The sequence below is a fragment of the Schistocerca nitens genome, chromosome 8 (assembly GCF_023898315.1).
Source record: "Schistocerca nitens isolate TAMUIC-IGC-003100 chromosome 8, iqSchNite1.1, whole genome shotgun sequence".
NCBI lineage: Eukaryota > Metazoa > Arthropoda > Insecta > Orthoptera > Acrididae > Schistocerca > Schistocerca nitens.
Window position 1 is genome coordinate 51,763,889 of NC_064621.1, and position 27,024 is coordinate 51,790,912.

At 39.2% G+C, this 27,024-nt stretch overlaps 1 protein-coding gene across 1 annotated transcript in view; it reads right to left on the reverse strand.

The window, feature by feature from the left end:
* Positions 1 to 27,024, reverse strand: part of LOC126198764 (AP-3 complex subunit beta-2) — a 264,029-nt gene that overhangs the window by 90,346 nt on the left and 146,659 nt on the right. Inside the window, exons 13-15 of the mRNA XM_049935322.1 lie at positions 24,186 to 24,398; positions 12,758 to 12,963; positions 3,162 to 3,468 (exon numbers count right to left, since the gene is read on the reverse strand). Of these exons, the coding sequence (XP_049791279.1) occupies positions 3,162 to 3,468; positions 12,758 to 12,963; positions 24,186 to 24,398 (726 nt within the window). The remainder of the gene's footprint in view (positions 1 to 3,161; positions 3,469 to 12,757; positions 12,964 to 24,185; positions 24,399 to 27,024) is intronic.

The window sequence follows — 27,024 nt, forward strand, 5'->3', positions numbered from 1 at the left end:
AACTGAAAATTAAAGCCGACTTTAACAAGAATAAGAGCAATGACTGAACTGTTAAAGCTATGGTGCTGCATCATAGGAAATTTCATTGTGGGAACTTACTTCAGCTTGGGGATGTTAAATGGAATGTGTATGCACACTTTCTTATGAACATTTTGATCTGTTCTTCAAGAAGAGTTACCGCTGTACAAGCAACAGCGTGTGTGGTTCCAACACGATGGCTGCCCGGCTCACTTTTCCCATGTTGCAACGTGAATAGTGAATGAAAAGTTTCCTGACCACTGTGCAGGTCAGAATGGTGTAATACAATGGTTGGCCAGGTCTCTTTATTTCTTTCTGTGGGGAGCACTGAAAGATGCAGTTTATCATGAAGCCTCAACTATGCCAGACGACATGTCCCATAAAATCACCACAGCATGCAACAGCATATCCTTCCAATGTATTTTCATCTATTCATCTGTCTCTCAATAGGCGACTGTCGATTGTAAACAATTTAAGCACACACATGCGTGAAGTGTAAAACTGAGTTTTGTTAAGAAAAGTAATTGTTTTGTGGGTGACATGTCATCAGTCATTGTAAATAAAGATTGATTTTAGTTTATTTAACGTGTAGTCCATCTAATTACAATTCTGAGTAGTATTTATAAACACATTTGTCCGAAAGCAGGTGGTTTACTTTAAGAAGCATTCGTGTCCAGGCGTAGACAGTTCAAGTATTATTTATTCTTTTCAGATTTAGAAACATTAACACAGTAGTTTTCATTTTCCTTGAATAGGGCTGTCTATCATTATAAAGTATGAATTACCAAATTTTCTGTTTCCGCTTTGACATGTAAGCAACAACACGGAGAGTATAAATGGAGAACTGTCGGAAGAAACTGCTGGTTTCCACAAAATCTGGAAATGTACACACATTTGAAATAGTTTTGCTAAGCGCCATCCAATGTGTCACAAGCTAGCATATGCCGTAGGTTCCATATACAGAAATCATAACTGACCTTTTGTCTGTGTCGCAATATGAGAGAAGGAAAGTTGCTACTCATGCACACAATCATAGCTTTCGGCCATTAAGGCGTTTGTCAGTAGTACACACACACACACACACACACACACACACACACACACACACACACAGGCGCGTGCGCGCGCAAGTGCAACTTGCACACACATCAGCAGTCTCAGAGAGCTGAAACTATACTGTGAGCAGTAACACCAGTGCATGATGGGAGTGGCGACTGGGTGGGGGTAAAGAGGAGTCTGGTGCGGGGAGGGGGAGGGATAGCACGGTGGGAGTGGCGGACAGTGAAGTGTTGCAGTTTAGACGGAGGGTAGGAGAGAAGTTGCGGAGGGGGGAGGGGGTAAGTAGCGGAAAGGAGAGAAATAAAAATAAAAGAAATTAAAAGACTGGGTGTGGCGGTGAAATGACGGCTGTGTAGTGCTGGAATGGGAACTGGGGGGGGGGGGGGGGGCTGGATGGGTGAGGACAGTGACTAACGAAGGTTGAGGCCAGGAGGGTTACGGGAACATAGGATGTATTGCAGGGAGAGTTCCCACCTGCACAACTCAGAAAAGCTGGTGTTGGTGGGAAGGATCCATATGGCACAGGCTGTGAAACAGTCACTGAGATGAGGGGTATCATGTTTGGCAGTGTGTTCAGCTACAGGGTCGTCCACTTGTTTTCTAGCCACAGTCTGTCATCTTTATTAATGTCCTGGCAACTTGGTGTTTGCCTGGCCGACATCATTCTGCATTTTACAACATTCCTTGGTTGTTTATAACCTGATTTCTATATGATATGTACAAAAGGAAGCAATAGCGTACTTCTCCCCTATTCTGTGCTGCTACAACTTATGCAAAAGTGTAATATTATCAAATACTTTTGCTGAATCAAATAAAATACTTATAGATTTCAGCATATATTTAGCCTGATAATGCTTCACAAGCAACAGAATAAATTTCAGAAAGAATTTTCACTCTGTAACAGAGCGTACAATGACTGACACATTTGGCAGATTAAAACTGTGCACTCAACACAGACTTCAACCTTTGTCTTTCACAGACAAGTGCTCTACTGACTAAGGTATCTAAGTACAATTATGTCACGCCCTAAATAAAATGAAGTGATACGGATTTGTTGGAATGTAATTCAGATTGTCTGTATTGTAGACTTCTTGGTAGATGTACCATTTTGTTTCAGGTGGTCTTTAAATGTCTGCAGTGCAGTTAAAGCTACATCTATAAATCTTTGTTTGGCATTTAGGAAAATGACACTGATTTTTTTGTTTAAAATTAACATACAATTGCTCATTTTTCTCATACTGTGCCACTCAACTAAAACCATCTTACAAATACATTATTTCCCTGTGAAACTTCCTGGTCAATTAAAACTGTGTGCTGGACTCAGACTCAAACTCGGGACCTTTGCCTTTTACGGGCAAGTGTTCTACCAACTGAGCTACCCAAGCACGACTCACAACCCATCCTCACAGCTTCAGTTGCACTGGTACCTCGTCTCCTAACTTCCAAACGTCACAGAAGCTCTCCTGCAAACCTTGCAAGTCTAGCATTCCTGGAAGAAAGAATATTGTGGAGACTTGGCTTAGCCACAGGCTGGGGGATGTTCCAAGAATGAAATTTTCATTCTGCTTTGGAGTGTGCGCTGATATGAAACTTCCTGATTAGAAACTTCCCTGTACTTGAGTTGAAAAGTACTCTGTCTGGATCAATCTGAACTTTTGCGCACACACACACACACACACACACACACACACACACACACACAGAGAGAGAGAGAGAGAGAGAGAGAGAGAGAGAGAGAGATATGGGAGGGGGGGGGGGACTATTACACAGGATTTTTCATAATCCAAAATTATATTTCAGATGTGCTCTGCAGATAAAAATTGTGTCAGCGAAGTAACTTTACCTGTTCATAAAATACTTAGGGGGAGGGGACTGTTAAAGAAACAAGTGAGAACGTGAAAAGTATGTAGAGGAGAATAATCAGGAACATTTGTCACATTCTGGTAATATGTATTCTACGATGAGCTAAGCAAAGAATTCTCACAGCTGTCTTTTCTAGAATGTTGAAATAATACTATTTCTTTGAATTTTAAACTGAAAGTTGTTCACCCAAATCCAAAAATATGACTGTAACATGTTCATACCTTCATCCAGTTCAAGTAGCAGATCTAAATTGGACTTCTGTTTAGGTGTATCATTAGATTTTTCCTTTGCTTGCTTCTTTGGCACTGCATTTTTAAGGGGTTTCACTGGTTCATCTTCTTCTTCCTCTTCTGATTCTTCATCAGAGCTCGAACTATCATTATCCTCTTCCTCTTCTTCATTTTCCTCCTCCTCTTCCTCCTCATCACTGCCACGATCATCAGAATCATCTGTATGATTTTTCTTTTTAGCTGTTTGCCTCACCTCCAGCTTCCTTGGTGTTTCACCCTTGTGTTGCTTTCCCTTAACCTTAAACAAGAAAATTACCTGAATAATGATATTCTATCAAACACTTTTAATCAATAAGAAATAAACTGTAAAATATGTCCAAATAGACCTATCCCAATTTAATTCATGCCATTATACATTTACTTTAAAAGATTTGAAGATGTCTGTGCAAATAAAATTCTATATTTTCATCAGTGGCATTTATTTCTGGTAACATAAATAAGGATATGAAATACCTGCCAATAAAATAACAGCCAATGAAATGAGGCATCACACTTTCATTGGCAGTACCCCTTCATCTGTTGGCATGTCTGCCTCTCAAAGGTGAAATAGTTTTTGATAAGTATGAAGATGATTCAGATGAGCAAGAATGATGTCAGATACATGGCCCAAGATACATGTCAGAAGGCTCAGATGAAAAATGGAACATCAGAGAGGCAAACATGGCTGTGGAAAAGGATTTTGTTTATGGCAACATGGAATATATAATGGTTGAATGACAGAAAAAAAAAACAAGTTTTCCAGAAGTTGGAAATGTGTTAACAGAAACAAAAAAAAGGGGAAGGGAAATGAAAAGATGGGAGATTATATTCATTTCTACAATGGTATCGGGAAGGTAGAGTGGGTCAAGAGAAGAGTGTCAATAGTGAGCCACAAAAAGCATAATAAGAGCATTAATGATTGGGTACAAACAAATGAAAGAATTTATCCAAGTACAGACAAGAGAGCACGGGCATGGGCAGTGTATGCCCCAACAAATGACACTGATAACAAAATCAAACACATTTAATGAGGAAATGACAAATGCCCTGAAAAAGAAAGTCTCAAAAGGAAATAGTCCTTGTGGGAGATTTTAAAGGAGGAATAGATTCGGTGGTGGATGATGAAATAGTGCGAAGATAAAGAGAAGAAATTGTAGATTAACATGGAAAAAGAATTGTAATTACATGCACTGCACTGGAACTGAAATTTTTAAATGGTTTCTGCCCACATAAATGGATACGTAAATACATATGGGAGAGTCACTCAAGTGACCCAAGAATGATGACTACATCATAAAAAAGAAAATCTAGAATTAGGGTGAGTGATGTAAGGATATACAGAGGCCCGGAATGTGGCTCCGACCACTTTCTGCTTGGAGCAAAGTTTATCTTTACACCATGAAGGAAAACTGTACCTCACAAAGAACGTGTTGCTATTAAAATTTTGAATGCTATTAAATATAATATAAATAGTTTCAAAGATGAAAGCATGAAATTTCTTTATAAAAGAAGATTAGCTAGAAAGCTGCAAAGTTTTGGTGAAGGTGGAAATGCTGAAGAGAAATACCAAAAATTTTAAAAATGCCGTCATGAAGCAGCATGTGAAGCACTGGGTCAACTTAGCAAGGAAAAACAAAAACAAAGGACAGAGTGGTGGATGGAAAACATAGTGGATAGGATAAAAGTGAAGAAGAAAATGTATAGTAGTTGGCTGGGCACGAGGGACCCACAGTATAGAAAAAAAGTATGCGAAAGTAAACAGGGAGACTAAAAAAGAAATTATTTATAAGAAAAATGAGATATGGGATAAGATATGTGAGAAGATAGACAGACATATTGGGAGGGGTGTATAAAAACAGCCGACGCCTGGACAATGGTGAAGCATTTAGAGGAGATGTGAAAGAAGGGACGAATATCACAGTTACTGATATCGGAGAATGGGAAATCATTTCAAAATACTGATAACTGAAGAGAGAACTGGGTATTAGAACACAGAAATGGATTTCAAGAATTAATTATCTGTGGGAAATTTAGATCCATAACTACAGTAGAAGTTGGAAGATCTGTGAAAGAAATGGTAAATCTCCCAGATCAGGAAAGATACGAGTTAGTACAGTATGGGCCAAATGTGTTATGGGAATGTTTGGCCAATATGTTTAACATATGCATGTTAGAAGGAAAAGTGTCCAAGAATTAGAATTTGGAATATGTAAGGCTGACTTATAAGAAAGGTAGTACGAAGCTACACAGAAATTATCATGGAGTCAGTTTTACAAACTCTATTGATAGACTGTAAGGTCGGGTCCTAAAAGACAGGATGTTGATGAGACATTAAGAAGCAAAGTGGATTCCAGAAGAAAAGATTTTGTAATAACAATATTTTTACTTTACAACAACTAAAGGCAAAGAGACTGGAGAGGAGTATGAGTAACAGTTTAGTGTTCATGGATCTTGAGAAGGTGTTTGACACAGTGTTGCTGATGAAACTGAAGTCCTGAGTGGGACTCAGCTCGAAAAGACACATGTTAGGATTGTACATAACCCACACAAGTCTGCAGAGTATGAGATCAAAGTGGGGAATAAAATTTCAGAATTACAAAAGGATTGAAACAAGGATGCTGCTTATCTCCTGAATTGTTTAAAATTTACATCCAGAAAGCCTTCGACCTGGGAGTAGGAAATGTGCAGGAATATGCAATCGGGTAACAAAGGATCAACACTTCTCAGATGTTCAGATTGTGTTGGCCAGTGAAAAAGATGATACATGCTTTATAATAAGAAAATTATTAGAATAATACGAAGTGGCGACTGAAAGCAGATTTTCAAAAGACTGAATATCTGTACAGTGGAGAAAATATAGGAAACAAATAGAGGCTCAGCACATCAAGACATGTAAAAAATTTAAATATTTGAGTGGCATTCTATTGGAAGACGGAACAAATAGTTGGAAAATACAGCAACAAGTAGTAAACTGGAAACCAGCAATCCACAAGCTAAACCCTCTTCTAAGATAAGTTGAAAAGTAAAGAAGACACTTTATAGAAGTTTTGCAAAGCCTATAACGACTTATGGAGGTTACAGAAATGGACTACCTCAGAAGATCTTGTAGAACATCTCAGTGAGACAATGTCAGAAATACAATGATAGGAGAAATGGCTCAGGGTCAAGAAATCATCAAAAATAGAATAAAAGAATACAAACTCACCTGGTGTGGACATACAATGTGAATGACAGATGACCTAAGGTCATCTGGTTAGATGGGATCTAGAAGGCCATGAGAAAAAGAGAAATGGAACAAGACAAGGAAGCATGAAAAGATATAAACTGATGGTGACAGATATGTGGGATGTGGCAACAGCTACACGAACAGGAGGGACAGAAGGATGATATCAGTTTGGCATCACATGGGCACTGGTTGAGATAGAGGTTGGCAGCAAATGGATCACATACCCGGAAATGTTGAAATAGAGGGAAGTGGTATAAATAATTAGCAAGGTGTGCTTTGATGGCAACAATTACGGGAGTCAGGATGGCTGGATTTGTGAATCTTAAGATAATAGAGAAGGCATGTTATGGTTTTGGTGAAGTAATAAGTCTGGCCCATGGACCATGGACCTTTATGTAATCGGATGGCTTGCATGCCTCAATGACATGGATGGCTGTACCATAGGTGCAAACACATCAGAGGTGTACCTGTGAAGGGGCCAGACTAGCATATGGTTCCTGAAGAGGAACAGCAGCCTTTCCGTAATAGCAGGAGCAACAGTCTGGATGATCGATTGATCGGGCCTTGAAACAAAAGCCAACATGACCTTACCATGCTGGCACTAGGAATGGTTAAAAGCAAGTAGAACCTACAACTGTTATTTTTCCCGAGGACATCCAGCTTTACTATATAGTTCACTGATGCCTCTTGGACAAAACATTCCACAGGTAAAACAGCCCCCATGCAGATCTCTGGATGGGGCTACTCAGAAGGATGTCAGCAGGAAAAACAAAACATGTTCTATGGATCAGAGTGTGAAATGTTGGAGTTCTTGATCGTGTAAGTAGATTAGAAAATTTAAGAAAGGAATAGCTACGTTAAAGTTAGATATAGTGGGACTTAGTGAAATACAGTATTACTGAGACCACTGGGAGACCAAGCCACGATAAAACTATTCTGTGATTTAATCCATTATAAATGGTTCTGAAAGCCTGCAACTGTGAAAACAATAGGTTTGTTTGTAAATAACTCATCTGCTACCAGTTACTATTTTCTTTATTTTATTTTCCGCACGACGCCTATCAGGAAATGATTCCCATTTTCAGGTGTGTTTTTTGTGTGTTTGTTATGCCATTTCTATGTGATGTTGTTGATGTGTGACAGTCTGCTTCATTTCTTTGGCTTTATTGCAAGAAATAAGAAAACACACGATTTTTAGTTGCCTGTCAATCTTTTTGTGAAGTTAGTGGAAAAATTTAGAAGAATTTGTACTTACAGTTTCCTTATGGTCCATTTGTGCAGAGTCTCACATACACTAAACATCACACACAACTTGTACACTTTTAAACATCGAAAACATTTTACAGAAACAAAACAGTTACACAGATGTTCCTACAAGTAATCAAAAGAGATGACATTATGGGTTTTCCACAGATTATGATATGCTTTTGGATCATAATTTACTTATATCTGTTTTACAATTGTGCTTATTTCTATGTGTTACTATTTTTATTTAAGTGTACTATCGAAACATCTGAAGAAGTTCACTGATTCACTTTCAAGTTTTTCGTTTAATTTTTTTTTCTTCATATTTTCTGTAATGTGAATATATATCTCCAGTTCTTCTAGCAAATCCACTTTATGTCCTTTATTTAGTCGGTGGAGTACTCTGACATTTTGCTTTGTTTTTCCAAATAGGTGTTATGTATTATGTATATGTGTTGCTATGGCTGATGTAGTGTGTCTGTTGTGTGTGTAGGCTTTTATGTGCTCTGTGTACCTGGTGTTGAAATTTTGGCCTGTTTGTCCTACGTAGAACATGGAGCATTCTTGGCATGTTATCTTGTATATTCCAGAGTCTGAATATGCATCATGCTTACACTTTATAGTATGTATTAGTTTTTGCTGTAGTTTACTGGATGTAGAAATCCCAATTTTTACTTTGTGATTTTTGAAAATATTTGCAATCTTCTGTGATACATTGCCAATGTATGGGATACTAGATATATATCTGTTTTTCTTCTGTGGTGCAGTTTGTACCTGGATCTTTCTTCACTTTGGCTAGGATTGTGTAAACCAAGGGAGCATTGTAACCACTGGCAACTGCAATCTTTTTCACTGTGTTTATTTCTTGTTGCATATTCTCTTGGTTCAATGGTATTTTAGTGGCCCTATGTATCACTGACCTGTATGCTGCTTGTTTATGGATATTTGGGTACATGAGGTTGCAGGGATTGTTATGTCAGTCATTGTGTTTTTCCTGTGAATTTTGAATGTGTATGTGTTGTTGTGTCTTGTAATACTTAGGTCCAGAAAGTTGATGCTTTTATTTTGATCATGTTCCACTGCAAATTTGATTTTCTCATGAAGATTATTGAAGTAATTTAGATTGTCTGTGATGACTTTGGTACCCCCTTTCACTAACAGTAGTGGTGGTGTGTCATTTAAATATCTCCTATAAAATTCAATTTTCTTTACGCAAGGTTCTTGGCTGTTAAATAATTTTTTGTTCTAAGTGATTTATGTATATGGCAGCTATGGTACCAAATATACATGATCCCACTGCTAGGCCATCTGGTTGTTTATAAATGTTGCCATTAAAAGTGAAGTAGTTGTGACTTAGGGTTAGCTGAAGGAGTTCCATAAATTCAACAATTTCTGTGTATGAAAGTTTCTAGTGTGTCATAAGGCATCTTGGGGGAGCTTTCTGGTTTTTAGTTCTTTAGCTAATATCATGCTGTTTCTTATGGAATATGTTGCTTCATATGTATAATTTTTCATCGGTATGTTATTCAGTTTTTTGTGATAGTTTGTATGCTGGGCTATTTATAGAGTTGACTAAGGGATGTATTGGATTTCCATCCTCGTGTCTGATGTTTAATGTAAGTGAGACTCTGCACAAATGGACCATAAGGAAACTGTAAGTACAAATTCTTCTAAATTTCATCACTAACTTCACAAAAAGATTGACAACCAACTAAAAATTGCGTGTTTTCTTATATATTGCAGTAAAGTCAATGAAATGAAGCACACTCTCACATGTTGACAACATCACATAGAAATGGCATAACACACACAAAAAAAACGCACTTGAAAATGGGACTCATTTCTAGAAATGTGTTGTGCGAAAAAATAAAGAAAATCATGACTGGTAGCAGATGAGTTATTCGTAAACAAGCTTATTATTTAAAACTAATCTGCATGGTATGCAAGATATATGACACAGGCAAAATACCATCAGACTTTAAGAAGAATGTAAGAATCCCAGTTGCATAGAAGGCAGGTGCTGACAGGTGTGAATGTAACTGAACCATCTGTTTCATTAATCATGGTTACAAAATACTGACGTGTATTATTTACAGAAAAATGGAAAAACTGGTAGAAACCGACTTAAACGAAGATCAAGTTGTGTTCTGGAAAATAATTACGAACACATGAGGCAATACTTATTTATCTTGGAAAATAGGAAGAAGAAAGGGAAAATATGTTTATAGTATTTGTAGATATAGAGAAACATTTTGATAGTGCTCACTGGAATACTCCCTTTGAAATTTCAAAGATAGCAGGGATAAAATATACTGAGCAAAAGGTTTTGTACAACTTGTACAGAAACTAGACTGCAGTTCTTACAGTCAAAGGGCATGAACGGGAAGCAATAATTGAGAACGGACTCAGACAGAGTTGTAGGCTATTCCTAATGTTATTTACCTGTGCACTGACCAAGCTATGAAGGAAACCAAGGAGAAATTTGGAAAAGGAATTAAAGCTGAGGGAGAATAAACTATAATTTTGAGGTGTAATTCTCTCAAAGTTACCAAGAGACTTGGAAGGGCAGTTCACCAGAATTGACAGAATCAACAAAAGTAAAACAAGGGTGAAGGAATGTAGTCAAATTAACATGGGTGATGCTGTGAGAATTAAGATATGAAATGAGGCACTACAAGCTGTGTGTTCTGTTATTTAGGCAGCAAAATAAGTGAACATGGCTGAGGTACAGAGGATATAAAATGCAGACTGGCAATAGCACGAAAGGTGTTTCTGGAAAAGCAAATTTGTTAACACTGAATATGAATTCAAATGTTAAACACTCTTTTCTGAAGTTATTCATCTGATGTGCAGCCTTTTATGGAAGTGAAACATGGACAATAAACAGTTCAGACAAGAAGAGAACCGACACTTTTAAAATGCTGCACTACAGAAAATGCTGATGGGTATATGGCTAGATCAAATAACTAATGAGGTGGTAATGAATCAAATTGTGCAAACAAAATTTATGATGCACCACGACTAAAAGGAGGGATCGGTTGATAGGAAACATTATGGGGTATGAAGGAATTAGAGTTTGGTAATGGAGGGAAGTGTGTGAGATAAAAACTGTAGAGGGTGACCAAGGCTTGACTACAGTTAGCAGGATCAACTGGATGTGTGTTATAGTAATTATGCAGGGATGGTAGTGAAACAATATCTCATTTTGATACTCTAGGAAAATTAAAGCAGGTCTTTACTACAGCAGCATGATTAAATTTGGGTTTTGGGCTGAAAGTGAGTTCCTAAGAAAATACTGGCATTTCAACAGAGGAGAGAACCATAGATGAGACACTGAGGACAATGTTCTGCGGGTGTCTCATTTGATGGCAGCTAGATATTGGTCTAGCTGCCACGTTGAGGGAGGGTAAAGAGGTTGGCCAAGCTGAATTTGTAGCAGAGCAATAGTGATTGTGGAATAGTTCAATACGGCCTACAGTGCTAGTGACTGATCTACGGGTATTGTGATGGGGAGATAACTATAACATAGTGGATGCAGGGAAGTTTATTTGATGAATGTAGGCAGACATAATTGAAAAGGGGATCCAAAAGTAATTAGAATTGTTCTGAATCAATTGAGTAACACTCAACTGAATGATGGCATCATTAGCATTTGTTTCATGTTTCATGGTTTTGCATGTTTCATAGTTTTGCAGTTGCAGACATGATAGACTAACATGCTGACAACAAGTTTTATCAAAAATCATTACAGGTGAAGAGATGTGGTGCTAAAGGATTGTTCCAGAAACAAAGCAACAATTAAGCAGTGGATGACTGCCTCATCACTACACCTGAAGGAAGAAAAGCAAGGGGGAGCAAACATGAAAATAACATTTGTTGCTTTTTTTCAACATGAGGCAGATAATTCACTTTGGATTTAATCCCCAAGACACTACAGTTACTATGCATTACGACCTTCAGGTGCTAAAATGTTGTGGACATTAATGGATTGGGTCCTCTGACACAACAATTTTCCATAGTAAAGTAATAAGTGTAGACACTGGAAAGAGTTAAGATAACCACTCACTATGTAGTTGAGTGGTGCACACACTCAATAAACGAGATTGAAATTGTTGCTAAGCTTTCAAAAGTGTGGGTTGGACTTTGAAGACTGTATTAGTGATACATGTGAGACAGTGTTTAGCCAAAAACAAAATGACAATGTCTTGAGGTTGTTTCCATCAGGAACAGCATGCTCCACAACCATGTGAGTGAGAACTAAGATAGGAGGAAGGGCAGCACTGGTCGTAAATTTTAAGCTGTTGACAGCAGATCAGTTTCTGCTACTGTCTAGCTATAATATACTGCAGATAGCTACACAGCAGCTGAAATTAGTCTACAATAAACAGATTAAAATTTATTATTGACAACGCCCTTCCTCTTATCTTGAAAATGGCAATGGTTTTGTACCCATCATACTAATCAGATCTGGCACCCACTGACTTTTTCCTGTTCCATAATATGGACAGTGATGTCAACAGAAAGTGTTTTGAAACCACAGAAGAGGTGAAACAAAATTCACTGAACACAAGACATACAGTTAATATTTGGACAGTTGATTTGAAATAGTGCGCTACAGGTAGTTAGCAAATGAAGCCATCACTAGTGCCTGCACCTGGCCCCCTTCCCAGCCCACATGTAACGAATTCTTGTTTTTTTTGGATGCTCCTTAATGTTTAGATCACATATGACTTGGTAAAGACAACAGACTGCTTTGTTTGGAAACATAAGAACGGCTGGTAGAGGTTGGGATTATATCCAGAAATAGGGACTCCCAAGGTTCATAAGCCAAAACAAAAACAAGCATATAACACAATTCAAACCCAGGTACTTTGGTTAAGGTGCAATAAACACATTATTAAGGATATATGTATTACAGGGAAGAAGGAAAACATAATTGCAATGGCCAAGCAACCAACAAAGAGGAAGGAAACAGATCCACAACCAAGAAAAAGACTGGTCAAGTGATGATAAGAACATTAATGCTACTTATTGTGAAACAATAATTTATTATTCTACTTAATATAATTTTACTAACGGTGTCACTGGATTTTTCTGAGTCATCAGTTGACTGATCACTTTCTTCCTCATCAGCACCCTCCTCCTCGTCACTAGCCTCTTCTTCACTTCTTTCTTCTTCGTCATCTTCTTCCTCATCCACCTCCTCTTCCACCTCCTCCTCCTCCTCATCATCATCATCATGATCATCATCTTCTTCACTGCTTCCATCCGCCTCATCTGACTCTAAAGCATAAAAACGACTCCATTAGTCATTGGATAGGCAAGCTTTAACTTCGTTTTCTTTGCATTTTCCTCACCTGTGGCAAAGCCTGCTAATAATGCGCAAGTCTGAGTCAATTTGGTTTTTCCAGCTCTGCTCCAGAAAAAACAACTGACAAATCGTTAAAATATAGTCATTCGTAAAACAAAATTTATACAATTCACTGCTGGATGGTGCTCAAAACTTGCCTAATTTTACTTACGTTAAATGTCTGTCTGTGAAATGTGTACATTTTACAGTGTGTGTGTAACCAAGTGGTACATGGTAACAGGTAATAATGGTAATTTTTTTTTTTTATTCCACTCCTATCATTTTAACTTAGCCTCAGGCAGTGGTGAGGCCAGTTATGTAAACTACTGCACAGTACTTGTGGTTGGCTCCCACACAATTATGCTGAGCTAGGGACACCACCACAGTATTGCTGAGCGAGAGGCACCAACTTTCTACCACAAATTCCCCAATGAGAAGACTGGGTGCCATCACGTGAGGTACGCAAGAGGGTCGGCGAGGTAGCGACTGCAACAGCATGTTGCTCTCTTGCCTGTCAGCTTCCTTACCCTCTGGAAGTGTCCACCAGTCCTGCCTATTGAGGGTGAAATGCTCTTTTCGTACCACGTGCAGTTCACTCTGTGTCTGTAGCCAGTTTTCATGAACACTGTATCTCTTATTGGTAGTTCTTGGGAATAAAACCCAATTTTTTCCCTGAATCATGGCAATTATAATTTTACATGTAGGAAAAACACCCCAGATGCCCATCTGCTACCATCCTGACATGAAGAATCTGGTGTCTGGAAGTGGGATCTTTCCCACCATTAGATCCAAATCAATATTTTCCCGCCGATCCTATGTGCTGGCAAACATAGCGACGCCTTGCAGTTTGCTGCTGCAGGTTACTTAGCTGTCTGCATTGTTTGCACTAGACATGCCTTCGGGTGCACGAGACAACTTGTTAGACTGTGATGGTCTAATCAAGCATGCAAGCACACTATATGGCTGCACACCGCTACATCGCATCCCACACCGGAGCGAGCTGTTGGCAATAGAAAATTTGCCACGGGCCGCGCTGCATCGTGCACTGCCGCTGTGTGCTGGAACAGAGCAACTGCCTCTTGCCATCGCCCCCAACACCATCGGTGCTTTTGCTGCTGCCGCTGCCAAAGCAGATGCCGCTGGCGCTGCCACTTTTGTGCACTGCCGCCTCCACCACCATGTGATGTAAGTGTTGCTGCAATGTGTTCTGCTAGTTAACAACTCCGGTGAACTTCTGCCGAGGGATCTTTCCACCACCAAGAATAGAGCGAGACCTTTTTTTCTGTGTACATCTACTCAGTCTTAGTCCCAGTTTTGTAACCATGCCTGATTTACATCCTCCTCAACCAGCAGAGAGGACCGAATCGGCAACCGATGCTGCAACTGCCGCCCTGATTGAGCCTGATGGCTTGAAAAAAATTGAGCTCCAGGAGTGGATTACATGATAACTTGTGAACATGAAGACAGAACTGCTGAAAATGTGGCAACTGTGGACAATTCAAAGGCCACTAAAGTTGAAACAGGAAAATTAGTACAGTCAGTACACCTCCAGCCATAACTTTTGTACCTTCTTTTGCTGGAAATCCAGGCAAAAATGGTACTAAATTTTTGCAATGTGTCAGAGACATGGGGTGTATATGTGCATGGCCAGACCACTTTTTATTAGATATCACCAAGCTGAAGCTTTCGGGCGATGCGCGAACTTATGTTGAACCACTAGACACCCACTTTTGAAGTCTTGGCAAATCGGTTAGCAGGGTTCTACTCTGACAAGTTTGGTGTTAGCTATTACCATGATCAGTTGTCCACCCTTAGGCAGAAAGCAGGGAGGACTATGAAGCATTTGCGACAGAATTAGGGCAGCATCTTGTCGCATGTATGATCTTGGAAGTGATGATGCACATAATGAAGTATTAATCAAAAAGGCTGAAGTGAGGGCAATTGATGTATTCATATAAGGAATTAATCCATATTTAAGGAGTGAGGTAGAGGTAGCCTCCCCCACCTCCTTGCATGAAGCAGTCAGACTTCGTCTATTACTTGAGGAAGTGGAAAGATTTATATTGTCCCCAAGCGCACCAGCAAAGCATGGCATGTGTTTAATGACATGAACTGCCAGAGATTCGGGATACCAGATCTCAGATTAGTGTTCTTTTTCTTTCTAGTAATGACAAGCATGTGCTAAAAACTGACACGCTACAATATAAATGGTCTTGGAGATGAGATGATCATTCCTGCAGGCGCCTGTACTATTGGTTGCTGAAGGGAAAGAGTGTGTCTTTGATATGGAAGCAGTGAGGAAATGCACACGAGATTTTGATATCATCCTGGGGAACAATTTCATGACAAGCTATCAGTCTGTGTTAGATTATAGGACATGCATTGTTCGGTTCAGTGATACAGACCACTGTCCAGACAGTGAGCGTGTGTCTCAGTCACGAGAACCTGTGAAAGGAGGCCTACATTACAAGCTCCAACTGAACCGCATACATAGGCATTGCAAACTATCATGCCTGTTACAATTAGTGGTGGAATGGAAACAGTTATCTGGATTGAAGTCAAAGACCATGAAGATTGGACTTTCTGGTCAACCTGCTTGCCTAGAATGACTTTCTTGACAGGCTGCAAGTCCATGTTAAGAGAAGTCTCAGTAGACCCAAAGTAAAATGGGACAGGTTTCAAATACCTGGGTATGCTGACAATTTTGGTCAATGGGACATAGAAATCCCACATGGCAAAATGCTAGCCAGTGGCAAGAAGTTATGCAAACAGAAGTTTCTAAGCAGAAACATTGTCAAGACAAAAGATGTAAGAAGTTATCTGTGAGGAAAGTTTACACACTAGCCCCTTCAATAACAAATTAGTTGAAAGAAAAGTTGGCCCATTTGTCGGAGTCAGAAAAAATCTTTTGTATCCAGTTTCAGAGTAATATGCGTGGTTATTTGAGGAAAGGCAATATTTACCAGCGACTGGTGTACAACACAAAATTCCTATGGGCGATAGTGGATCAATTGTACAGAAGATGTATTGTTTACCTCATGAATTGCAATCTGTTGTTGAAGACACAATTCAACAGCAATTGGTTGCAGCGATAATTCAACCATCTGCAAGTCTGTGGGCCAATCCAATTGCCACTGTGCCAAAAAAAAAAAAAAATCAACTAATTGGGGAGAAAACCTATGGGTTAAGAAATGTACTGTCTAGATTATAAAGTGCACACTTGAGTTTAAAACTAGAAAAATGTTCTTTTGCACAGTCACAGGTTTAGTACCTGGGGCGCATCATTAGTTCACATGGAGTTAAGCCAGATCCTAGACTAACTGGAGCAGTGGATAATTTTTCAACCCCAAGGGATCTTAAAGAATTACAATGTTTCCTAGGTTTAGTCAACTATTATAAGCATTTTGTGCAGAATTATGCCACAATAGCAAAGACTTTACCAAAATTACTATAGAAAGATGCAGTATTTGAATGGACAGATGAGTGTGAAGCAACAATAAGGAAAATTAAAATATTACTAGTCCACCTTTACTAATATATCCACATTTTGAAAAACCTTTTATTCTTTTGACAGACGTGTCAGATTACACTGTCAGAGGTGTTTTAAGTTAGGAATATAATGGTGATGAAAGACCAATTGGTTGCATCTCTAGGCAGATGAACTTAGCAGAAATAAAATACAGTACTACCAAGAATGAGTTGCTAGCTGTCATGTTTGGAGTAAATGACTTTAAAGGTGTTACCTGTATGGGCATCAGTTCGGTGGTCACGGACCATGCTGCTATACATTAAGATTAAAAGATCCCAGTAGTCGCTCGACTAATGGGCATTATAATTGTCAGAATATGATTACACAAAACACAGTTATTTCAAATCCACACAAAAACAGCTAGCACGCAACAACAAATGCGCTACACCCCCTCAGTATAGACTTGGTGATATGGTATTGCTCCGAAATCCCATGGTAAAAAATGGATGAACTAAAAAGTTCACTCCTCGGTACGAGGACCCCTTCCCTCTATTGCACATCATCTCCCCGGTGAATGCCGAAATTCAGTTACTTGATCGTACTAGAATAGTACACTTTGATTGGCTAAAGCCTTGTCATGGATCAGCTGTGCCTCCTCATGTAGCACCACTTGCTTCTACCCATAAAGTCGCTCCGACAGGTAAACGTGTCACCACAACAAAGCAGAAAAAGAATAAAGATAGGGTGATACCAGCATATTCTCGCTATGGTTTAAGAAACAAACATCCACACGCCCTGCGGTCCAGGGACCAAATGAGAAGGATGTAGTGATAAGAATGCCACAATGGAATAAAAATGACAAGAATCATTTACTTATTTGTGTGTATCTATAAAATGTACTTGCCAGACAGAACTGAGTGCAATGGAGATGCATGCTGTTCCACTAAAACAAAACAAAAATTTGCTAGGTTCGCTTGTGATGTTTCATGTTTCTAGTTGTGTCCATGTTGTAATACAGGGCGTCCTACTCAAACCTCCCTGATTTCGAAGACCCAAGAAAAAACCCCAGAGGATATGACAATTTATTTTTATTTAATCGTATGGATAGGTTTGTGATAGAGCAGTTACGAGTTACGTTACCTCCACGAGCTGCATAGGAAACCGAGTCAGTTTGCATAATGTCACTATAAGTGAAATAGATGCTAAATGACCTAAAGGCCTCTCAAATGCTTAGTAGTAATCCATTCCTCAGAAACTCATGCCATAATTTGAACACCAAAAAATTCAGAGTAAGTTAATTGCCATCTCAATCGATGTTACTAGTAGTGCTGGATAGCTTGAGACACAAAATCTCACACTTGCAAGTAACAGCTGTTACCGGTGCGCAACTGTTTCATTTCTTACTACATTGCTTCACGCATGGTGCAGTTCTATTTTTTAACAAGTATTATGAGATGTTTTGTCAATCAATTAATTATTTTCCTACAAGGAAATTGCTATGTATGTCTAGAAATAATGTAATACAAAAGTAATACGTTACATCCACTACCATTACTTTTGAAGTCAACCAATGTTGCTTACATGAAGATGAAATGGTTCACTTACACAGCTAACTTCTATGCAACACTTAACTCTTACACAATCTGAGTTAGAACCCTACTTTAAAAAAAAAAAAAAAAAAAAAAAAAAAAAAAAGAGCCACAACTGCTATTTTACTCTCAGATTTCGTACACTGGGGCAGCAATTCAATCCAATTAAGGTTCAAAACTATTGATTATTATCGGGTAGTAAGGAAAACTTATTATAAAACAAGAAACTAATAAAGAGAAGCGTACTCTCATCAGCTTAGAGGTGACAGGGCCATAAGCGTGTCACTAAAGATTTCTACACCGTAGGATCATTTACCAACTATCTGGTAAACATCTTCATCCCCCTAATAGAAAATATTAACAAAGTTACAATTGGAAAAACTTAGCTGGTACGGCAAGCGATGCCGCATTGCATGCTAGACTGCTCACAGCTCACCTGAAACCATTCTGCACAATCTACCATATCAATCCTAGTGACTCTGTTGTATGATTGAAGAAGCAGAACCAAAATGAATGTAGTTTTGAGTAAACACAAGTCTACCAGTCCCATTAGAAATTTCAGTCAACACTTCCCGGCAGATTTGGACACCTTATCCATCACTGTAGCATGAGTGATTAATGGAGACCCATATTTTAGCAAGAGTACCTGCTACGGTATGCATTTTCGTGGAAATCCTTGCTACTTGTGAGAGAGACAGTGTAATACACCAGTATAGTCAAATCCTGCCCGAGTAAACGTACTCCTAATAGAGATTTCAATCTAAGCAGAAATCACATATCAAGATACAAATACCGCTAAATTCTACTCAGGATATCATGTAAGTAATACCAATTATCGATCATGTTCAGTAATGCTTCACCCAAATAAGGGCAAGAACTGCCATTTATTTTTTAGCTGCAATCACAGTATGAGAACTTGAGCATCTGAAAGTTATTATGCATAACCAGCATGTCAATCTGCAGTATTTCCAGTTGTACCCTTACATCACAAGACATAATTGAAGTGAATACGTGCTTTGCTTATGCAACAATAACAGAAAGCTATTGCAATAATAGAAAGCTATTGAGTATTACAAATCAATATTGATTCTACCACTGCACCAATGAGCCAGCTACATTTTCTAATGTTCCTCAGCCGAATGAATATTTTTCCGTCATAAAGACACCGGGCGAGCAGCTTGCGCTCCAGAGGTGCGCTTGCTACTGACACAACACCAGATCCTGTTGACAACAGCACATACCACTAGTATCACGCCACAGTGACTGCTGAATCTAGCTTAGCTACAGCACCCAACACCTTTACATAACACAGTTAGAAAACATTGGAACACAGCCACAATCTCCTCTTTGCACATCAAAATAGCGTATTGATTTTGCCAAACACTTTTATATGTATCCTCACAAAACACATAAAAAAAGAAACATCCTTCAAGCTACTTTTTATGATTTACAACACTGACTTGTGGCTTTTAGACTTCAAGATAAGTTCGTCGCTGAAAAATCAACCACCGCCATCTGCCAGATATCCGTTGCAGTTCATGATGCACAATGTGGAATACATTCACATGAAACGTATCAACCTATAAGCAGAAGGACATGAAAACAGAAATAACGAGAGAAAAGTTATTGCAACTGCCCTGCTCTAGCTACTACTGAAAAATATATGTGAAAATGTTTATTGTGTTTAGCATAAGATTTTGGAGCTCCACCTGCATGTATTTGTATTTTATTATGTATTTATGTATCTTAAATGACAGTCTACCCCTCCCTCTGAGCTCGCCTCCCAATTTTGAAGTGTATTTTTATTTTATTATGGCATGTACAAAGATGTTCAAATGCAGTTAAGAGGATGCTGAAACTGAGCTATTAAAAAATAGCATACATAGATACTTCATAATATAGCAACTTTGTTCATTTGAAAACTGCAGTTGAGGGAAACATCCCACATACGAGGGCATACCTCCTCATCTGAATACTGTACATAATTATTTGCTCTCACTGAGAGTCGTGCATGCAGTGCACTTTATGCAACAAATACTTTTTGTGCTGAATCCAAACACTCTGTGAGCACCATGATGCATGTTGCTTCAATAATTTAGGTACAGTAGCAATCCCCAGTAGAACGGGACATATGAAAAGCTTAGGCAATGAAACTGTTAGTAGTTACCTATACAAGCATATATTCAGAATTAATGGTGACGCTAAAAGCTCTATCGCGTTTGCCAAAATAAGGCACACCAACATGTGAAGAGCCCGTTTAGTGGCCACACCACTATGCCCATAGGCAAACGGTAATGCCAAAATGCACAATCTAGCGATTGACACGAGACTAGACATCTGTTGATTTCTACGGTACTGACGGGGCACGCTCCATGTGCGCCGGTTCTGCTGGAATTGCCAGTGGGTGCTCATGAGCATATACTGCTGCAGTTAATGTTTTGACCCTCCCGCTTTCATTACTTATCCTATTACTGTGTTGTCAGCTGTTTCTGAATTTCTTTCTTCTGTCGAGAAGGAGCTAGCCGGATTAATCGGAGCTAGGCCCTCCAACAGTACCAAGACTATCATATTCTTTTCCAGCCACATTATACCGATGTACCACTCCTTTCCTGTTGCAGTGCTCCATCTCATTTTCTCAGTTCTTGCTGCAGGGCATCAGTAGTGTCCCAATTAATTCACCAAGTACATTACTAACACGTCAGAAAGTAAAGCCTAACAGAGATATCCAACACTTTGCACTTTGGTAATGAATATCTGACATTAAGGGATAGAAATACGACTTTGCTGCTTGTCAGGTGTCACGAAACTGAGTTCATCCATCACTCCGTGTGCTACTGCACAAATTGCTGAATGACACACACAGAATTATTCCAATCGAGTGGTCATTGGCTTCTTTATATGGATTTGGTATAAATATGGCTATTGTAAATCCTGCGAGCCACCAGCACAGGTTGTACCAGAACCCAAGGCAGACGGTGTATATAGTGAATAACGCCTGATGAGTCACACTACTTCACAGGCATGACCATCCCAATAAATTACGCTACAGAGTTTTGTACAACCATCTACTCAAGTTCCAAGCAAATTTGTTAAAAATAGTTTATGGTAAAGTAGTTTTCAGATTTCAGGAGTAAAAATATACATACTATTTGTAATGACAACGTTTGATTCTTGGTTTCTATAATTGCCAATCACACCTTTTAAAAGCTTGTTCTGTATTCATATGTATTTCTTATTGTTAGTGTACCCCCTGCTTATCGTGAGTCACTTGAGCCTCCATTGATGCAATTTCCGCTTGCGAGTGCTGCAGTCACTGGTAATCAATCGCCTTCATTCAGCCAGCCGGCCCTCTAACCATCTCGACCCCAGGTCCGTATTATGGCGCTCAAGTGACAATGCACTTCAGCTCGGCTGCAACCCATCTGGTCTCCACCTGTGCGCCCACCAGTGCCTCAGTTCCACAAATGCAGTTGACTACCGGCTGCTGCACCAACTCTGATGGCTTTGCAAAGTGTGTAGAAAAAGACATTATATTACCAAATACTTCCAGTTATGAAGGACTCAAGTGACACCAATGGATAATGACATTGTAAAGTAAAAACACAAACTCTGTACCCCCTGCCCCTATTGCATATTTCATGACCAATTTTTTAAAATGAGAATTCATCCTTCCATTAGTTTTAAGACCCCTTTTTGAATAAAAAACACTAAATGTTGGTCACCTTCCATGTACGTCAAAAGAAAAACTTTTTTTGTTTTGAATTGGTTGTTAAGAGTGATTAGTGTCAAACACTGTAACAATCACAGACCTGTAACCGGCTCTCAAGGAAGGGGGAAGGAATTGTGCATGGTAACAGGTAACAATGGTAAAAATTTTTTGTTGTGTTCTACTTCAATCATTTCAACTTAGTCTCAGGCAGTGGCGTGAGCAGTTATGTAAACTACTCCTCAGTACTTGTGGCTGACTCCCATGCTATTATGCTGAGCTAGGGATGCCACAACGGTATTGCTGAGCGAGAGATACCAACTTTCTGCCACAAACCTGCCAGTGGGAGGACCGGGTGTCATCACGTGAGGTACGCAAGAGGGTCGGCGAGGTAGCAACCGCAACAGCGGGTCGCTCGCTTGCCTGCCAGCTCCCTTGATGTGTCCACCAGTCCTGCCTATTGAGGGCGAAATGCTCTTTTCATACCACGTGCGACTCACTCCAAGGCCAGTTTTCATTATCTTAGTGTTCCTTAGTGGCAGTTCTTGGGAATAAAACCCATTTTTCCCCACATCCTGGCATTTATCATTTTACGTGTAGGAAAAACACGCTGGATGCCCACCTGCTACTATCCTGACATGCACAATATTTTAACAGACGAGCCTGGCATTTACTTACACAAGTGTGACACACTGACAAAAAAATATGCATTCTAGCTGACTGGTGTGTACCATACTAATGGATGTTGATCCAGTGTGCATGCCTGGCTTACCGTATTTACTCGAATCTAAGCCGCACTTTTTTTCCGGTTTTTGTAATCCAAAAAAATCGCCTGCGGCTTAGAATCGAGTGCAAAGCAAGCGGAAGTTCTGAAAAATGTTGGTAGGTGCCGCAACAACTAACTTCTGCCGTCGAATATATGTAGCTCTACACAAGCATGCTTTGTGGGCACAAAGATAAATACTGGCGCCAAAACCTCTGCATCAGTAAATAAATTAAAAAAAAAGGTAGAAGACGAGCTTTTTTTTTTCTCCGCCCCGAGTTTCGACCACTGCATTTTCATACATTATCCAACGAAGTAAATACAAATTCCGTATTGTTCATCTTCGAATGTAGCAGAATTTCAATGTACTACGAAAATCCGACTGGCAAGACTGTTAGGGATGTTTGTCAATATGGCCAACTCTACGTTCCGAGTTTTTTCCTACCTGTGAGAAGAGATGGTTGCTAATAGGAACCTGATGAAATGTGAATCACATGCACTATTCTCTTCACCATAAGAATAATACGAATATAAACATTTTGCTATGTATTCTTTCGTGTTTGCTGCTATCTCATTTAAATCCTGTCTGCCTAATAAACTACGAAACTAGAGTGAGACAACAGCAAACGCGGAAGAATAATCGTATCGTGTCATGTTTATATTCGTATTATTCTTATGCCTAATATTGATACAGTCAGAAATGAAGCACGGCAACTGACTAGATTTTAAATGTAAGATGACTAATTTCTGTGCAGAATTTGATGTACTAAAGAAGCGGCCGCAAAGATTTGCAAACAGAGAAAAATTTTCGCTAAACTCTCGTTCAGAACATGTTCTATCATACGCAGTCTATTATTTGGTTCTTGTTGATCATTATCAAAGAAAGCAGCAGTGTAAGTAACAACAAATAGCAGTCTCTTGCCATTGTTTCGCTAATGAGACGATTCCTCTTTTTTTTAAGCAGCGATAGCGCGCACAAAAGCAAGTCATGCCGCAAGCGGCGACAGGCCGTAAACACGCACTATCAAAATGCGACAAACAATGCATGACACAGTACAGTAATGCATTTTCAGCTTAGAGTGACAAAACCTATAACAAAGAAAACGGCACTTATCAGATCAAAGCAAAATAAGCAATCTATTCAAACCAGACGAAGCACGTGAAAGAGGAAGGGTACCCGTATAAATACGGATGGAGCGCCTGACGCATAGCAATGGCTACCTGGTAAAGCTTAACTGCTAAGCTTACGACTCGAACCAAACTACTGTACCTATATCGTCTTTCATTCGACCTAAATTGTGTCTCATATTACAATGGACCAACTTTGTTTCGATTTGGAGGTGCGGCCTAAAACTTTTCTCTCCCCTTGAATTTAGAGTCTCAAATTTCAGGTGCGGCTTAGATTCGGGAAATTTTTTTTCCTTTATTTCGAGTCTCATTTTTCAGGTGCGGCTTAGATTCGAGTGCGGCTTACATTCGAGTAAATACGGTAGTCCCATCTCCCAAGCCAGCGTACTGCACCTTAATTTATATGGGCGGTTCATCACTTGATGAAGCATAAACATATGGAAGAAAATGAAAATCAAACTGACATTACATGTATCTTGTTTATATGTTCAACAGCTTACCATCTTGAGAGCTGGGCTCTGTGTCCGAGTAAAATGATTTCTTCTTAACAGGATGCACCTTCTTTGCACGTACTGTATTTGTTACTGGCGGCTGCTCGACGTCACGCACTTCTGATGGAGGTGCTACATCAGGATGGGCTGGTAGATCATGGTACCCGTGAGCCCGAGCATTGATATAGTGTGATAATGATCCTAGCTGAAGACACTCGCGCTCTGCAAGGTACAGAAAACAGTTATGGTGATATGAAATATAGCACAATGAATTACTGAAATAAATGACATCAAGAGAGATGAACATCAAGTAAAATGCAAAGAGGCTGCACAATAAAATTCTGGATGCTGTTAAAAGGTCTAAGAAAAACAGTAAATCAGAAATATAAAATTATGAAACAGAAGAGATAACAGAAATATTTGTTTCCAATTATATTCTGGTATGCAGAAGTCAAAAAACTTTTACTTATTTCATCCACTTAGGAAAACGGAGCAACATTATTATGACCATTTGCTAGATGTGATGCCCATTGAGCACAGTTTACGATATTTGCCACGTTAAATGTGACATTAAAGTAGGTATATAAGGGTAAAATGTTGTCTATATACATACTCTCTTTAGTGCTGTCATGGGTAAAGGAAGTAATATTTCATTTTAAGATGGGGTTTTTCACACCAAGGGATGAAATGTTTCTGAAATGGTATTGATTCTGAATTGACCGAATGCTTCTGCAAAGAACAAGTATCAGGAGGAGACACCACATTTTTACAAAAATCTTCAAATTCTTGCAATATGAACTGTAGGCCATTTTTTTTATACCTAATGTATATAGTAGACCTTCCATTGTAAAAATTTTTGACATAAGTAGACTGACAATGTGCCACATATGGAAACTTATAATATGTATCAATAACAATAAGCTAGTAGAAATTTAAAAAAAAAAATCCACAAAACCTACGGGAATTTGTTCCCAAGACCACTGTGGAGATGGCCACGGTGACAAAAGGTGCATGGAGGCCGCCTGAAGGGTGGCACACTGTGGGCAAGTTGCAACCACTCACATTATTTTCCCATCAATGGCTGGCCAAAAAACGTATCTGCATGCTAACACTTTTGTATTTGACACACCCCAATGGTACACATGTAATAAATGCATAACCTCATGCCGGAGGATGGGCAGAACTTCAGCCTGTGGAGTGGTGTCCTCTGTAGCTAAGACCAGAACTCTGTCCCAAACAGAAAGATGATTTAGGAATGAAAAATAATTCCTTTAAGGATCAGAAGTGCAGCCTGCAGGTTTGTCTAGCCAGCTGTGTTGCACAAGAGAAATGCAGTGACAATTTTAGTGCTAGTAATAGGAAAACCATCAACAACATTTTGATCTTCCATATCCACATGAAATCTAAGTAATTCCTCTTTTTCAAACTCTGGGTCCAGACCAATCGGCAAACATGATAAGATGTCAGCATCTGCATGTTGGCCCATAGGTTGAAAATGTATCTTACAGCTGCATTGCGACACGGAAAGAGCCCATTGCTGTAAGAGATGAGTGGCTTTGTCTGGCAAGGATTCCAAATGGGTTAAAATGAGACATCAGTGGTTTGTGGTTGTGATCCGGTGAAACTTGGACCAATATAGAGAAACGTGAACCTTTTTTGAGAATACACAATTGGTAGAGGTTCTTTCTCTATCTGAGAATAACACTGAAGCACTGAATTTAAAGTTTGAGAGGCATATTCAATAGAGCATTCTGATTCGTATGCATACTTATGAGGAAGTATGGGGCAAAGGCTTAACTAAGGTGTGTTGTGGCTAACACAAAGTGCTGGCATAGCTCAAAAGTAACCAAACAAGGGACCAACTGCAGCTTAGATTTCAATAACTTGATTGCCCCGTCACAAGCTGGAGACCATTGGAAACGAACTTTTTTTTACGTAATAACGTATGGAGTGATTGTGGCACAGTAGCAGCATCCAGTACGAATTTGTGGTAGTATGCAATTTTGCATAAAAACTCTTGTAATTCCTCGAAAGGTGTGGGATGTGGCATGTGGCAATGCAGCAATGACATCAATATGCCGGTGCAATGGTTTAATCCCAGCATGTGACACTTCAAAACCCAAATAAATAAGAAATGGAAAAAAAAAAACTGTATCTTGCCCAGATTGCACTTTAACCCTGCAGACTGTAAAACAGAAAATAGAGCATGAAGGTTCTGCAAATAGAGGCACCAGACACTATGATGTCATCTAAACAGTTGATGCAGTCTGGAAACAGAGGCAATAAGTTGCTTTAAAAGGCACTGAAAAATAGCTGGTACACTTGCCACACTGAAAGGCAAACACTGGTACTGATAAAGCCCAAATACTGTATTGATAACTAGTGGCAGCTATAAACATGCATCTGCTAAGTCAGTCTTTGAAAACTACTGACCCCTAATAATTCTGCTAACAAGTCATCAGGGTGTGGTAAGGGAAAGGTATAAATTATTGACAGTGCATTAACTGTTTTTTTAAAACCACCACAAAGGCATTATTTACGTGTAGATTTTTTTACTGTTAGCACTGGCACTGACCATTCATGGAAAGAAATATGTCAAATAACATCAAGAGATTGAAGACAATCTAATTCTGTTTTTACTTGACCCTGCAAACTTACTGGTGCTGGGCAGGCCCAGAAAAAATGGAAGCGAGCAGATTGTTTCATCATAATATGAGCCCGAAATTCTGTTGCACAACCCAGTCCTGGAGAAAATACAGAGGAAAATTTGGGACAAAGCATGTAACTGTTGATATGGAACTTGATCAGAAACCAAATGCACTTTGTCAACAATGGAGAACCAAAATAG